Source organism: Enoplosus armatus, chromosome 15, assembly GCF_043641665.1.
Source record: "Enoplosus armatus isolate fEnoArm2 chromosome 15, fEnoArm2.hap1, whole genome shotgun sequence".
NCBI lineage: Eukaryota > Metazoa > Chordata > Actinopteri > Centrarchiformes > Enoplosidae > Enoplosus > Enoplosus armatus.
In genome coordinates, this window is record NC_092194.1 from 22,992,798 (window position 1) to 23,008,503 (window position 15,706).

The 15,706-nt window shown below is 38.9% G+C and overlaps 1 protein-coding gene across 1 annotated transcript in view; it reads right to left on the bottom strand.

The window, feature by feature from the left end:
* Positions 1-4,586: 4,586 nt before the first annotated feature.
* mipol1 (mirror-image polydactyly 1) overlaps positions 4,587-15,706 on the bottom strand; it is a 37,076-nt gene continuing 25,956 nt past the window's right edge. The window contains exons 10-12 of the mRNA XM_070920483.1: positions 10,764-10,858; positions 6,807-6,977; positions 4,587-4,679 (exon numbers count right to left, since the gene is read on the bottom strand). Coding sequence (XP_070776584.1) covers positions 4,613-4,679; positions 6,807-6,977; positions 10,764-10,858 — 333 coding nt within the window. The 3' untranslated portion in view covers positions 4,587-4,612. The remainder of the gene's footprint in view (positions 4,680-6,806; positions 6,978-10,763; positions 10,859-15,706) is intronic.

A 15,706-nucleotide genomic window follows, 5' to 3' on the forward strand; every position in this document is an offset into this window, starting at 1 on the left:
CATATTACATACTCATACGTAGTATATTATGTTAGTATGTTAGTATGATATTATGTTAGTATGATATTATGTTAGTATGATATTATGTTCGTATGATATTATATTAGTATGATATTATGTTAGTATGATATTATGTTAGTATGTTAGTATGATATTATGTTAGTACGATATTATGTTAGTATGATATTATATTAGTATGATATTATGTTAGTATGATATTATGTTAGTATGTTAGTATGATATCAAATTAGTATGATATTATGTTAGTATGTCAGTATTATATTATGTTAGTATGATATTATGTTAGTATGTTAGTATGTTATTATGTTAGTCTGATATTATATTAGTATGTTAGTATGATATTATGTTAGTCTGATATTATATTAGTATGTTAGTATGATATTATATTAGTATGATATGTTAGTATGATATTATGTTAGTATGTTAGTAGGATATTATATTAGTATGATATTATATTAGTATGATATTAAATTTGTATGATATTATGTTAGTATGTTAGTATGATATTATATTAGTATGTTAGTATGATATTATATTAGTATGATATTATGTTAGTATATTAGTATGATATTATGTTAGTATGTTAGTATGATATTATGTTAGTATGGTATTATATTAGTATGGTAGTATGTTAGTATGATATTACATTAGTATGATATTATGTTAGTATGATATTATGTTAGTATGTTAGTATGATATTATGTTAGTATGGTATTATATTAGTATGGTAGTATGTTAGTATGTTAGTATGATATTATGTAAGTATGTTGGTATGATATTATATTAGTATGATATGTTAGTATGATATTATGTTAGTATGATATTATATTAGTATGATATTATGTTAGTATGTTAGTATGATATTATATTAGTATATTAGTATGATATTAAATTAGTATGATACTATATTAGTATGTTAGTATGATATAATATTAGTATGATATTATATTAGTATGTTATGTTAGTATGATATCATATTAGTATGATGTTATGTTAGTATGTTAGTATGATATTAAATTAGTATGATACTATGTTAGTATGTTAGTATGATATCATATTAGTATGATGTTATGTTAGTATGTTAGTATGATATTAAATTAGTATGATATTATGTTAGTATGTTAGTATGATATTAAATTAGTATGATACTATGTTAGTATGTTAGTATGATATCATATTAGTATGATGTTATGTTATTATGTTAGTATATTATATTAGTATGTTAGTATGATATTAAATTAGTATGATATGTTAGTATGATATTATGTTAGTATGTTAGTAGGATATTATATTAGTATGATACTATGTTAGTCTGTTAGTATGATATCATATTAGTATGATGTTATGTTATTATGTTAGTATATTATATTAGTATGTTAGTATGATATTATATTAGTATGATATGTTAGTATGATATTATGTTAGTATGTTAGTAGGATATTATATTAGTATGATACTATGTTAGTATGATATCATATTAGTATGATGTTATGTTATTATGTTAGTATATTATATTAGTATGTTAGTATGATATTAAATTAGTATGATATTATGTTAGTATGTTAGTATGATATTATATTCGTAAACTCATTCTATTGTCTTTTATTTCTTCAGTTTAACCCTTAAAACGTATCTGATTAGATTCACTGTAACTTCAATACAAAACACACATTTAGTTTACTGTTCTGATATCTTATATTCGAGAATTGTATATGATAGTACTTTAGTACTACAATATAGTACTGTGTTGTGCTTTCATATATCTGGCTGAAATCAGGTTTTTTGTACTACATCAATGTACACAAAACAGATTTAGTATATAACTTATCAACTGCATAGTTATTTCTGCTTACTCTCCAGTACTTTGTATATAGTTTTAATTATGTTTGATTTATGGTTTACGTAATTGTTTTTTTTTACCTTTTTATTTCCTGTACATTTACTGTGTTTATGCTGCTGTAACACCTCCATCAATAGCATGTCCTCTTATCTCACAATAATCCAGACTTCATTTAAAAAACAATAAAAATACAATTATTTCAAATAGTGAAATCAAAAGCACTTATAAACTGCTTTATTTAGGGGACGATACATCTTTGATTTTAATGATCTGATTTTAATTTGACTTTTTGCTTCCCTGTAAAACTTTGACTCTTTAATTTTACAGTCAAATTAACTTTAATTTGGATGAATTTAACAACAACAACGTTTCAGTGAAACATCTTTCAAACCTGAAGACCAGTGTGTGTATGTGTGTGTGTGTTTAATGTGAGTGTGTGTGTGGACTGCAGCAGAGGTTGACCAATCAGTTTGCGCTTCCTCATGTTTGGACAGCGTTAGTATGCAGAGCAGAGTGAATGTGTGTGTTAGAAACCTTCAGAAAACAGCAGCTTCAGCAGTTTGTTCAGTTAAACACACACAACAGTCAGCAGTACATTTACTCATGTACTATACTTAAGTTCAATTTTGAGGTATTTCCATGTGGCGTATTTCCATTTTATCCTTCATCATACTGCACTACATTTATCTGACAGATTGAGTTCCTGGTTACTTTGCAGATTAAGATTTTAAATAGAAAAGTAGCCAGCAGTGAAAGCTGCATACGTATTAATATATCAGTAATAATAATCCAGTAAAATAATATCTAATAGTCAGGGCAGTATTCTGAATTCTACCTGAATTACTGAAATACTGAGGTCAAGAGTCCAAACAGCCTCTGTGAACTCCCCCAAAATACATCCAGTTATTTGGATTTCATTGTATTTTGTTTATTAAGTTGAATTTGAGTGGCTTCAGAAAGTATTCAGACACTTTCAGTCTTTGCACACTTTGTTGTAGATTTAATTTTAAATAAAATCAATCTACACTTCAGGTTCACCTGAAATCTACGAGGATAGATAGAAATCTTTCTTCTGTCAAATCCTTAGTGAAAACATCCATTATAGTGAAGTGCTGTTCTCGCTGTTCATGGATTGTCCATAACAAACAAACCATGTTGGAGCATAAGGCGTTTCAGAAGTGTTCCAGGTACAAGAACACCTGAGGCCAAAGATTGATGATCGACTCTGTGGTTGTTTCATCAGATCTGCAGCTGTATGTCTTCGACACTCAGGTGATAAGAGGAGAAGAGCTGTCAGCTGATCTCCACCTGGTGGTGAGTTGGACCAGGTGGTGGGGGAGGCTGCCAGACGGACCTAGTAAACCCAAACAGATAGTAAGGGTGAACTGAGAACATCTGGCTGAGGCTCCAGTCCTTGAGGTCTTCAAATCCCACCTCAGGGAAAATCAGAACTGCATCCCAGGGGAGGATGGAGTCTGAGTGGTTCATGGTCAAAGCCTCCACTGTGCTGGAGCTCGGAGTTATAGTCAGAAGGACACGGTGCATGTCGTGGTGGCAAACCACGTGAAATCTGTGCATGATGTTTTTATTGCTAGAAATGATTGCTACTATGAACAATACCGTCACAATACCTGCTGGTTTTGTCGGGAAACATGAATGAACTAATGCTGATAATAATGACTAATTGTAAGTAGTCTTTGTGTTAGGATGTTAATGATGACCAGAGTGTGTTGCCATATACAGTATGTAGGCTGCATCTTTCACTTGGCATGGCCTCAACTCAAAGGTTGCAGTAAATATAATGTGTACTCTCTCTTTTTCCAAGAGCCACAGCCCAGACATGGACCTCAGGACTGTATCTCTGCTGTTTGTAGATGGTGTGGTGCTATCGGTTTCATCAGTCTGAGACTTTTAGGGGGCACTGAGATGGTTTGCAGCGAGTGTGTTTTTGTACTTCTATGTTGTGTTGACTCTTGTTATTTCTGTGTGTAGTTCTTGCAAAAGCAGCTGATCAGAAATGTTTCAGAGCAGAAATCAGACAATCTGATGAATCTTCATCTGTTTCCTTCACACCGACAGTTTGACCGAGTTGTTGAAAGTTGTCAAAGTTAAATTTTAATTTGAAGTTTTTAGGGAACATGAAGTCAGAGTGGCTTCTTTACATTTGTCACAGCGATCCTCTGAAATTAATCTGAGCAGAGTTTCTGTTTAAAACAGGAAAGTTTAAAAGATGAAACCTTAAATCAACAGAAGAACTAAAAGGCTGATCTTCAATTAGAGACACAGGAGGGGGAGGGCGGGGCTACATGACTACGTCACTACATTGAACAGTAGTTTGATGCATAAAACGTCCCGACTAAATAAAGAAAAAAGAATGCACTCAGTCATACAATCATATTTATTATGAAGTATGGTAAAAGTACAGATGATATTATAAACAAAGCAGAAAAACAACTAAACAAATCAAATCTGCTTCAGTTACAACAAACAGCTGATTATACTGTAATATTTCATAATCACACCTTAACACAAACACTACACAAAAAACTAAAACTTGGAACTTTAAAAGTTTGAGATAGTAAATGAGGAAGAAACTTCAAAATCATTGAAAAGAGAAATATTATGTAGATTCATAATATGAATAAAATATATATGATAAAATCTTTTTACTAAAGAAAAACTTGAAGGAAGAAAATAGAAAACAATAATCAGCATTCAGTTTACAAAAATAATTAAAATAGAGAGAATAGATCAGATGATGGCTCGGAGGCTTCCTGTCCCAACTTTCTTCCTCAAAACCTCGACCAGACGCTCCAACCTGAGGAAGAGGAGGAGGAGGGAAAGGAAGAGAAGGAGGATGAGGAGGAGGAATTATTTTATTCAGTCTGAAAATGTCCTGTTAGAAACACTGATGGAAACCTGAAGATATCAGGGAAATACAGACAGATGGAGGGAGGAGGCCTGAACTCTGTCACAGTGTGGAGGAGCTGAATGTGATAGGAACGTATGAACCGCCAGTCTGAACTGGTCTCTGCAGAGATGATTGTCTACCTGTTCTACCTACATGTTTGTAATTAGTAATAATCCTGAGGTTTCTACCTCTACCTGTCCAGCTGCAGCGGCCATGATTTTCACTGTAGTAAAGACACTTCTTTGTTCCTGCTTGAGGATGTTCAGTCCTGTTTTTACCTGCAGGGTCTTGTTGTTTCAAACAGGGACCAGGTTCTGACTTTAGTGAAGACATTACTATAAACACAGCTGATTGTGTCTCTAACAGAATATCAGCAGCAGGAAACTGCGATGAAGCTCAAATGAAGGAAACTTGACCCTGAATGACTTTCTAACACTCACTGAGTGTCTCTCTCTCTCTGAACATCAGGATCATACAATTCAATAAAGAGATGAGAAAAAAAGTAGTAAAATAAATAAATAAATAAATAAAAAGAACAAGAAAATGGCAGAAAACATTGTTTGTACTACAACTGTCTCTGTCTCTCTGTCTCTCTCCAAACCAAATTAAACTTCCTGTCTCTAATAACCAGCAGATTTCCTACCCCCCCCCCCCCCAGAGAGCAAATATTCCTCTCTTCACTATTCAGGAACTTGGGAGGCTCTTCAGAGCCGGCTGCCCCCCCGCTGGCAGCCAAATTAGAGCAGAAAGCCGCGGGTCTGAGCCCAGGAGGACGATGCGGGACGCAGACGGACGACTTAAGCTGTTTTCATCATGAATCTCATCCCTTCATCTTCAGACTGATGAGATGAGAAGCAGCAGAAGAAGAAGTCACGTTATTCAGCATCCGACCGTCATCCTGTACGAATCGAAATCTGAAGGATTAATTCTTCCTGATCAACTCGGCGGCAGAGACACTCACACCGACGTCCGCTGAATATGAATCATCAAACCAAATCTCTTTAGTCCCACACGCTTAACCAGTCTTTGAACACATCCCAGAGTCACTGACGGCAACATGTTTTTGATGACAGATTCTCTCTTATGTCACTGGTTTCACTGGTTTTTAACCTTTTTATCTTGTGACCATTAAAACAGGTAGTGGCCAGTTTATCCAGAGTGATTTACTGAAAACAATTAGAGGCCCGATGATGAACTTTCAAACTGAAATGTTTGTCTGCTTTTTCCACCTTGTGACCCCTCAGATTTGCCTCTCAACCCCTTAGGGGGTCCCGACCCCCAGGTTGGGAACCACTGACTTCTGTCAACACAATGAAGCAGTTTGGGAATCAACAATCATAAATCAAAATGCACTATGAACACATGCAACACATGAGATTACATTTACATTACATTTTCAACCCTGGATTCTAAACAAACATCCTGTTCAGGGAGGGTCACTGTAGGCTTGGAGCATGACAAGACATGTACCTGGTACCAGGTAAACCTGTGGTGTATGTACACACACACACACACACACACACACACAAACACACACACACACACACACACACACACAGCATGGGAGCAACATTAAATAAATACATTTTATTCAAATCTCAACATTAAATGTCAAGCAGGAAATATTCTCTAAAGCACGGACCGCTTTACACAGCGTTATTACTTTGAGCCAAAATATTAATTATTACATCACTAGACTGTTTCCATCAGATCTTTAGTTGAATCAAAAATTCATATCCACTGAAGCTACTGGTGACTTTTCCAAAACTGGAGCTTTGTGTCGTGTTAAAACATGTATAAACATATTGAAACAGGAAAGAAACAAACTGCTGACAAAAAGCTGGAAAAACATTTCATTCAACATTCTCTAAAAAATCAGGTTACTGTTAAAATTCCCTTCATTGGAACTAAACAGCCCAAACCAGAAAAAACAGACACTAAAGTACAGAAATCACATATGAATCTTATACATTCTAGTATTGAAGTATAAAACATGTTGACAGGTGTGTTGTGTATATAAAGGTAGAATCTGACCTGCGGACTCTCTCGCTGGCCTCTCGCTCTGCCTCCTGACAGCGTTGAAGCTCTGCCTCCATGCTCTGCTTCTCCTTCGACAGTTGCTGAACCTGGACCAGCAGGGGCGGGTCCTGATGAGCTGCCGCCAACGAACCCGCTGGAGAGACGGCATCACTGGGCAACGAGGGTCTGAAAAATGTTCAAACCCAAAAAAACAGTGACGCCTGTCAGTCAGTTTGAGGGAACATAACACTGCAGGAAATATGTCATCACTGCACCATCACAGCGTCATCACTGCGTCATCACAGCATCATCACAGCGTCATCATATTATCACTGCATCATCAGTACACCATCACATTATCACTGCATCATCACAGCGTCATCACTGCACCATCATATTATCACTGCGTCATCACAGCGCCATCACTGCACCATCATATTATCATTGTCATCACTGCACCATCATATTATCACTGCACCATCATATTATCACTGCGTCATCACTGCAACATCACCACACGATTACCACAAACTGGTATTGCATCATCAGTTGAAGACTTGTTATATTTCTGTTTGTACACTCGGAAATGTTCTTTGTATATTTTTTATTTTCTATTTCTTATTTTTATATTTTGTACATACCTTTAGTTCTAAATTATGCTATTTTTCTACTCTAGAATGGGAGCACCGGTACTGTACAATTTCCCCCCGGGGATCAATAAAGTATTTCTGATTCTGATTCTGATTCTAGTGTTGAGACCTGAAGGAATCAGGATGTGTTAATCTGGAACAGATCGATGATGTTTCAGCTTGTTCAGACTCTGTCTTCAGATATTAATAAGACCTGAGTTGGATGACTTAGTTTTATCTTAAAGATATCAAATATTTCAAGATGGATTTTGGTGCAACATGTACTCAAATGTATAAAACGAATTCCAAACAACTTCATATTTTAAAGGGTAACTACACTCGCTGGAACCCTCTCTCCCAGCATATTCAAAAACTGCAACAGAGGAGAGAGGAAACGACTGTAGGGGGGCACAGGGAGACCCTAGACTGTATATAAACATAATATATAGACTGTACATAAACTATATATATAGGTTTATATATATAGGCAGTTTATATATAGGCTGTATAAAGTCGTCACTGTCAGGATGTAGCCAAGGTAACCTTTGCTGGAGGAACATGTGATCTGATCTGAGAACAGCTCACTCTGACCTCCTCACTATGAAGGAGGTGATAGTTAATCAATCCGCTGTGATATTGAAAGCTTCTGAGCGACTTCAGGTTAATTAAAAGGTAAACAGAGCAGACAGAACAAAGGACAAAGTTTCCAGTTCACCCAGTTCGGACTGGAGTCTGACCGCTAATGGTTCATGTTGTTGTTTTAGTTCTCAGATTTGAAACTTCATCCAGAAACGTCCAGATGGTTTGATTTTCTGATTTCATGAATCTAGCTGTTTTAGGTTTCCATGGATAGCCAGAACTAATTTTCTTTAATTAAGGCAACTGTTGCTAAATCTGCCACCTGAGTTTAATCACATAGTCCATCCACTACAGGAACCAACACAATAATCAGCACTTCTGGTGCTCTGCTCTTAACACAGATATTCAGAAACCTGCGAGTGTGTGAACCATTGTGTTCCACTGAGCTCCTAAACCAACAAGCACCAGGTCAGAGGTCAGAGGTCAAAGGACAGTCAGTCTTGTTCCTGACCTCCTTCAAATGAAGCTTCAGTCAAACAGATGTTGGATGTGAAAGAACTATCAGATTCACAGCTGTCAACCTGCTGTGACCCAGCAGAGATCCAGATCCACCAAAGATCAGAGATCTAGCAGAACCTTCTGTAGAGAGACCAGAAGAGAGAGACAGAGAGACCAGAAGAGATGGGTTGAGATCCAGCAGAGATCTAGCTACCACACAAGTGAGACCCAGAAAATAAATCTAAAGGAGATCAGCTGTAACCCAGAGGAGATCCATCAGGGATCCAGTTGTTTATTGAAACCACTGTCAGTCTGGAATCTGTTGACAGGAAATGGTGTATTCTACATTTCTGTTTCATTTGGAATAAACAGAAGAACTGAAAGACACATTCACAGGAGGAGCCGGGATCAAACCCCCAACCCTGTGATTAACAGCTGACCCTCGTTTCCACCTGAAAGAAGATTTTCTGATGAATCCTGATCTGATCTCAGTTGACTTTCTTTTATGTGACGAAACAAAACATGAATGAAACACACACACGCACACACGCACAGACACACACACACAGACACGCGCACAGACACACACACGCATGCACAGACACACGCACGCACAGACACGCACACACAAACACACTCACTCTCACACAGACACACACACACACACACACACACACACAGACATATGCACACACACAAACAGACACACACCCACACACAGACACGCACAGACACACGCACACACACACAGACACACACACACACACACACACACACACACACACACAGACATATGCACACACACGAACAGACACACACCCACACACAGACACGCACACACACACAGACACACACCCACAGATAACGAGGTTATATAAAGTAAAATCAAACAAATCTTTCAGAGAAATAACGAGAAATTCGTTTTTATTTTCCCCAAAAACACTGAAATAAAACCAAATTCCAGCCCGCCCCCCCACCTGCTGACCCCCCCCCGCACCCCCCACCCCCTCTGAATCTCTGCAGGCGTTCAGCATCAATCCTGATGATGTATGGAGACTCACAGTTTAGACAGCGTGGACAAACAGCATGACTCTTCTGCTGCAGAGCTGTTTCTAGAAGGAACACTTTGTTGGTAGCTGTTCTGCAGACTTCATCGGTTCAAAGACTGCCAGGTATTTGTTTGTGGTTCACACATCATGTAAGTTTGGTTGAAGTGTGATCTCTCTGTTTATCCTCCAAACACAAAATTAACCTCCATACAAGATTGTGCTCACTAAACTGCTTGTTACTGTAGATTTACTGTATTATGAAGAAATATATTGAAAATAAATGATATCAGAATTGTATCAGCAGATACTCAATGTTAAAGACGCGATCGTCCCCAAAAGGAAGTGTTAATAGAACATCCTCCCTCTGACGTTAAAGAATTTGGAATAACCCTTTACTCTTCTTCAAGTTTTTGATATAAAACGTTTGATTTGTTGTTTTAGTTCCTGTTTATGTGAATCAGCAGCTCTGCACAAACAATTCTGTACTTTATACAAGTATTTTATATTGTTTTAGCTTTAAGATGCTTTTTCAAATGAGGACCTGGTCTGAGTTGAGAAGGTCAAAGGTCAACAACACCAACACAAAGACACACACACTGACAGCAGCCCTGTGACGTTTACCTCACTCTCTCTCTCTCTCTCTCTCTCTCTCTCTCTCTCTCTCTCTCATCTGATTAGTCGAAACTTGCACTTGTGTTGCCTTCGGATTCTTCAGGCGACACATTTCAGGACTCATGAACAGCTGAAATCAATCTAGCATTGCTCCAAGCGGCTGCAGCCGAGGGGGGTGGGTGGTTCACTCTCAGCTCTCATAGCGTCGGGTTCAGAGAGAAAGCTGTAAGAAGCCACTGTACACTACCATCAACTTAAAAGGTGATAATCTGCTAATGTTGGGTTCACAACTTGTTTCTGGTTAATGGTTTACTCTACAGTAAGCAGATTTCAGACACATTAATCAGAGTAAAGTCCATGCCAGGGCCTTTTTGAGGGAATTTACTCTCAGAATCCAGACCCTCAAATGAAATGGGGGACAGTAAATGTAGAGCACTATGTTGTAAATACAGAAAGATGGTGGACATATCTGATGCAGCACTGACATCACCAGTGTGACCTCACAAAGACGCAGGTAAGAGACGACGACGATGATGATGATGATGATGGGATGTTAGTTTCGACAGACACCAAGGCTGAGGCTTCCTACTTTTGAATTGTCTGACCTGTGATTGGCTCGTAGCACCTGCAGCTCCGCCTCCAGCCGTTGTTGGTCCTCCAGAGCGCCGCCTCTCTCTCTCTGAAGCCTCAGCAGCTCCTCCTGATTGGATAAAACACACACATATCACATTTACGTTTGATAGTCAACTCATTTAAATCCACATCAGCAGCGTCACAGCAAACAGAAGAAATGATGATGATGATAAAAGATGAAGGACCTCTGAGCAGACTGGCAATTTATCTGTTCACAGATTGTAAAGGTCCACTCTCACTGGTTATCAGCCCCGTCAATCATACATTGATATTGATATACATGCACAAAGGGATGAAGATCTTGACCTCAGTGAGACTGTCTGTTTAATTGACTAATTAACTAACATGAGTGTCAACACACTTCGTAATGAGGATGTCATTTTTATCAGCGTGCATTTAGCTCCTGATTTACTAAGACAGCAGATCATTACACAGTCAGATCCTGGACTCAACCTCCAGGTGCATTCTGGGAATGAAAGACAGCACAGCAGGGTTTGTTAAGTTCACTAATTGAATGATAATGTAATGATCTTGATTACAAAACATTTATTTTGACAGCAGTTCAACTCTTTTTGTCTAAATATTAATGCAATAGTCGGCACTGAACACAGTTGAGAAGTGAAGGAGAGATGGAGTGACATAATAAGAAGAATCAAAGACACAAAAAAAACAACTCAATGCAAACGGTGGAGATAGAGAGAGAGAAGGATGGAGCAGCAGGTGGAGGAGGTTAATGCAGAGGTAAAGACACTCACTGTAAACATCTTAATGTAATCACACATCTAATAGTAGTAATAAATATTGGCCCATTTTTCTCTTCATAGGAATTATGATAAAAATCTATATTTAGTTCACATTTCGCTTCACACAACATTCTTACTTCAAGTTCAAGGTCTTTTATCATCATGAACCCCCTCCAACTGTATATATATATATATATATATATATATATATATATATATATATATATAAAATACATAAAAGATATGTATAAAGAAAAATCAAGTGGAACAAAATCTACTTAGAATCTAAAACATAAAACAGTACAGCAGCAAAAATATATGTAATATAAATAAAATAAAATATAATACTGTGGTAGCCTGGTGAGTAATAGTAAAATGTATAAACTGTCGACAGGTTATGCAGTACTGCAGTAGACTTATATACATAATGAGAACAGGTACGCATATAAATATATGTACTGTGATGGATAAAAAGCTTATAAACAGGTAGTAAAATATGTGTATTTACTGACATGTTAACAGGTTGTATCTGTTAACAGTATCCAATAAGTACAGTACACGTATGGCAGTAGTATAAAGTAGTACAATGTAAAGTGACAGTAATGAGCTCGTGATCAGGCCGATTAAGGTGTTGGAGCTGTGGGGGGCCACGTAGTCATGTGGGGTTAGGGTTGGGTTAGGTTAGGGAGTACGGGAGAGGACTGAGTACGGGAGAGGACTGAGCATGCAGCCCTGAGGGGCGTCAGTGTTGAGAGTCAGGGTGGAGGATGTGTTCAGAATCCACATAGGGTGTTGTTGAGTCCCAGATCTCTGAGCTTGATGACAAGCTTGGAGGGCACAATGGTGTTGAATGCTGAACTGCAGTCGATGAACTGTGGTCCAGGTGGGAGAGGGCGATGGCGTCATCCATTGACCTGTTTGGTCTGTATGCAAACTGCGGAGGGTCCAGCGAGTCAGGAAGGGAGGAGGTGATGAAGGTTTTAATTAACCGCTCAAAACAGTTTGTGAGAGAGGGCTTTGGTCTTTTTGGGGACAGGGACAATGATGGACTTTTTAAAATATGTGGGGACTACAGACTGGAGCAGTGGGAGGTTGAAATGTCTCTGAAGGCATCTGCCAGTTGATCTGCACACACCTTGAGAGCTCAGCCAGGGATGCTATCAGGTCCAGGTTCCTTGCCTGGATTAATCCTTTTGAAGGATCTGCCCTGGATATTATTAGTGGACAGGGGTCCTGGGCCCTTTGTACATCCTCAGCCGGGAAGTTGTTCTCAAAGCATGCAAAGGTGTTCAGTTCATATGTGAGAGATTCAGCACTGCTGGTTTTCTCTTTGCAGTCTGTGATAGTTCTTAGTCCAGACCACGTTTCTTGTGGTTTGTGCGATTCCCATCTGTGCTGTTTCTAAGCTGTTTTTCAGAGGCAGCCCATCACAAATTGTGATACTTCCAGCAAAATACATGATCAACCTCTATTCACAGGTCTCCCCCTGCTCTGTGGGATCTCCCTTAAATACATACGCAATAAGAGAGGAGGTGTAACACTAAATACACGCCTGAGGCCGAACCTTCTGACTGACTGAAACTTAAACACAGGTGGACTCCTACTGTACCTCCTATATATATCTCCTCACTTCCTGTCCTCCCCCTCCCTCTTTTCACAGAGGTGCTGCTGCAGGGATCTAACCTCTCTTTGTCTCTGGCCAAACAGTGCGGAGGTCGACTCCAGCAGGGATTACAGACCTGATCCTGACCTCCTCCTCCTCCTCCTCCTCTATGCTAATTAAAACCCTCAAGGTCTGTGAGTTTAAAGTGAGACATCAAAAGAGAAACCAAACCCGGAGAGTCAATATGTGTCTTCTCCAGCCGGGGCGGAGGACACGCTTCAAAAGAGCCACCCGACTTATTAATCAGAATAATTTCCAAATTAGATGATCAGTAAGCAGAAGTGACACCGAGCTGACCTTTAACATGAGGAGTTAAGGTCAACGAAAGGAGGAGAGGGAGAAGGGGTCGTTCAGGATGTGGTGGTGAGAGAGAGAGAGAGAGAGAGAGAGAGAGAGAGAGAGAGAGAGTGGGTGAGGAGTGGAACCTTTAATTAGCATAGAGGAGGAACAGGACGATGGGGATGAGAGTGGGATTGGGGTGAGGAGGCCGGGAGGAGAGGAGTAAATGAAAGGAACCTACTCTGACCTTTAACATGAGGAGTTAAAGGGGCAGTTCATAACAAATTAGCCCCCAAATTCAGCCCCCCTGTCAGCTGACAGCTGATTGAAGTTGGTGTGTTTAGTGTTTGATCAGCGCTGTGTTCATCTCATCTGTCATTCCAGGAAGCAGAAACACTCACTTTTTATGCTTTACCTTTTTGGAATTTATATTGGGAATCATGACATCACTTCCTGTCCGACTTCCTGTGTAACTCAACACAAACTCTCATTCAGCCTTTCTTTCATTAGTCCTGGAGTACAGCATATTCTGAGACACGTCACACAGTGGCAGGACCACTGTTACGACTGGACGTAATACAGGGAGACACAAAGGTCTGGATTGGGTCTTGCCGTGGTGCACATCAGAACGGGTTAAAAGGTATAAACTGCATAAAATCAGCAGCTTTGTTCCCATTCTATTTGGGTGCACACCATCTGCTCAGGCTTCAATTAGTCCAAAAGTTATCAAAGTTTAAGTCCTGTGGTGATGGAGATTGAAGAGTCGACTAAAACGTTCAGAGTTTTTGGAAAGAGTTGGAATGGGGCCCAACATAAAACAATGTCTTCCCAGACTCTCTATTGTGATTCAAGGTCTGCATGTAATTTGCTGGAATCTCTAGCCATGATGTAATTCATTCCCACGTGCATTTTAACAATATTGACAGTGGGATGCAGGTCAATGAGAGTTGGAATGAGTTCGACTACCAGAGAAAATAGGTGATAACCCGGGAGAGTTAAATGCCTCACAACAGAATCACCTACTATCAAACTTTCGGATTGCTGCTTACCACACAGCAGTTGTAGATGGCTGGTTTCAGTATAAGCTGGTGCATGGCGCTAACTAGGCTAGCTGGATTAGGATCAGCATCGGTTGTGCAGCCCCCTAGCCGAAGGGACCAAGGCCGGGTGAAGAGTGGAGACCACCTGGAGCATCTGGGTGTTGCAGCAGCTCCATTGCTGCCCTCCAGTGATGAGGTACAGACTCAAGGGCGCTTGTCAGATGGAGAGACAGTTCTGGAGCTAGAGCTGCTGCATGGATCTGAGCCAACCTCCACTCAGAAGCAGTGAAGGTGATGTTGGTAGAGCAAGTTAGACAGCAGTAAAAGCGACTGGCTAGCCTAGGCTAAAGACAAACCTAGCTAAGCTAGCAGCAGTCGAGCAAAAGCATGGTGTAAAATGACAAAATATATAGTGACAACAGGCTGTTTCAGTTAATGTTTCACAGAAGACTCGAGGTCAGCCTCCACAGAAAGACACAACTCTGTGTGTGTTTGGGTTAAAGTTCTGGTGTAAAGGCCTGTTTTAAAGTTTCTGGTTTAAAGGTGCGATTTAAAGTTCCTGTTAAAGGTCTGGCTTAAAGGTCCAGTTTACGGTTCTGGTTTAAAGCTCTGGTTTCTGGTTTCAGCTTAGTGTTTTTTGGCGGCCCTCTGACTGTAGAACCTCCATTATACTGACTGTCTGTCAGTTAATTTCACGGCAGCTGTTGGTGTTTCTGTTGGAAATTAAAAACCTCTCCAGGCTCTAATCCCCCTGGAGCCCTCCAGCCTAATTAACAGACTTCATGGAGAAAAAAAGAGTGAGTGCTACATTAATAACAAAATTTAATATATTTCCGCAGAAGAAAACAGACAGAGCTGCAGGAGGAAGACGGAAGCTGAGAGGACGCGGAACAAAACAACAGATTCTACTGAAGATTTTACTAATTTTACTGAGAATCTGATACCAGGATGAAAAACAGAACTGGAGTTCAACCCCAGTCGAGGATGGAATAAATAAATACCTCAATAAATGAATGTATCAGTCAATGACAGTTGATCTGATTGAAAGAATAAATTAATCTATAAATAAATAAATTAATAATGGAACTTCTAGTGTGGAATACTGGTAAGAACATTATATTAACACATTTTTATTATTAAATTTGTGTTCTTGTAACTGGATACAGTCTGACTGTAAACTACAGTTAGTA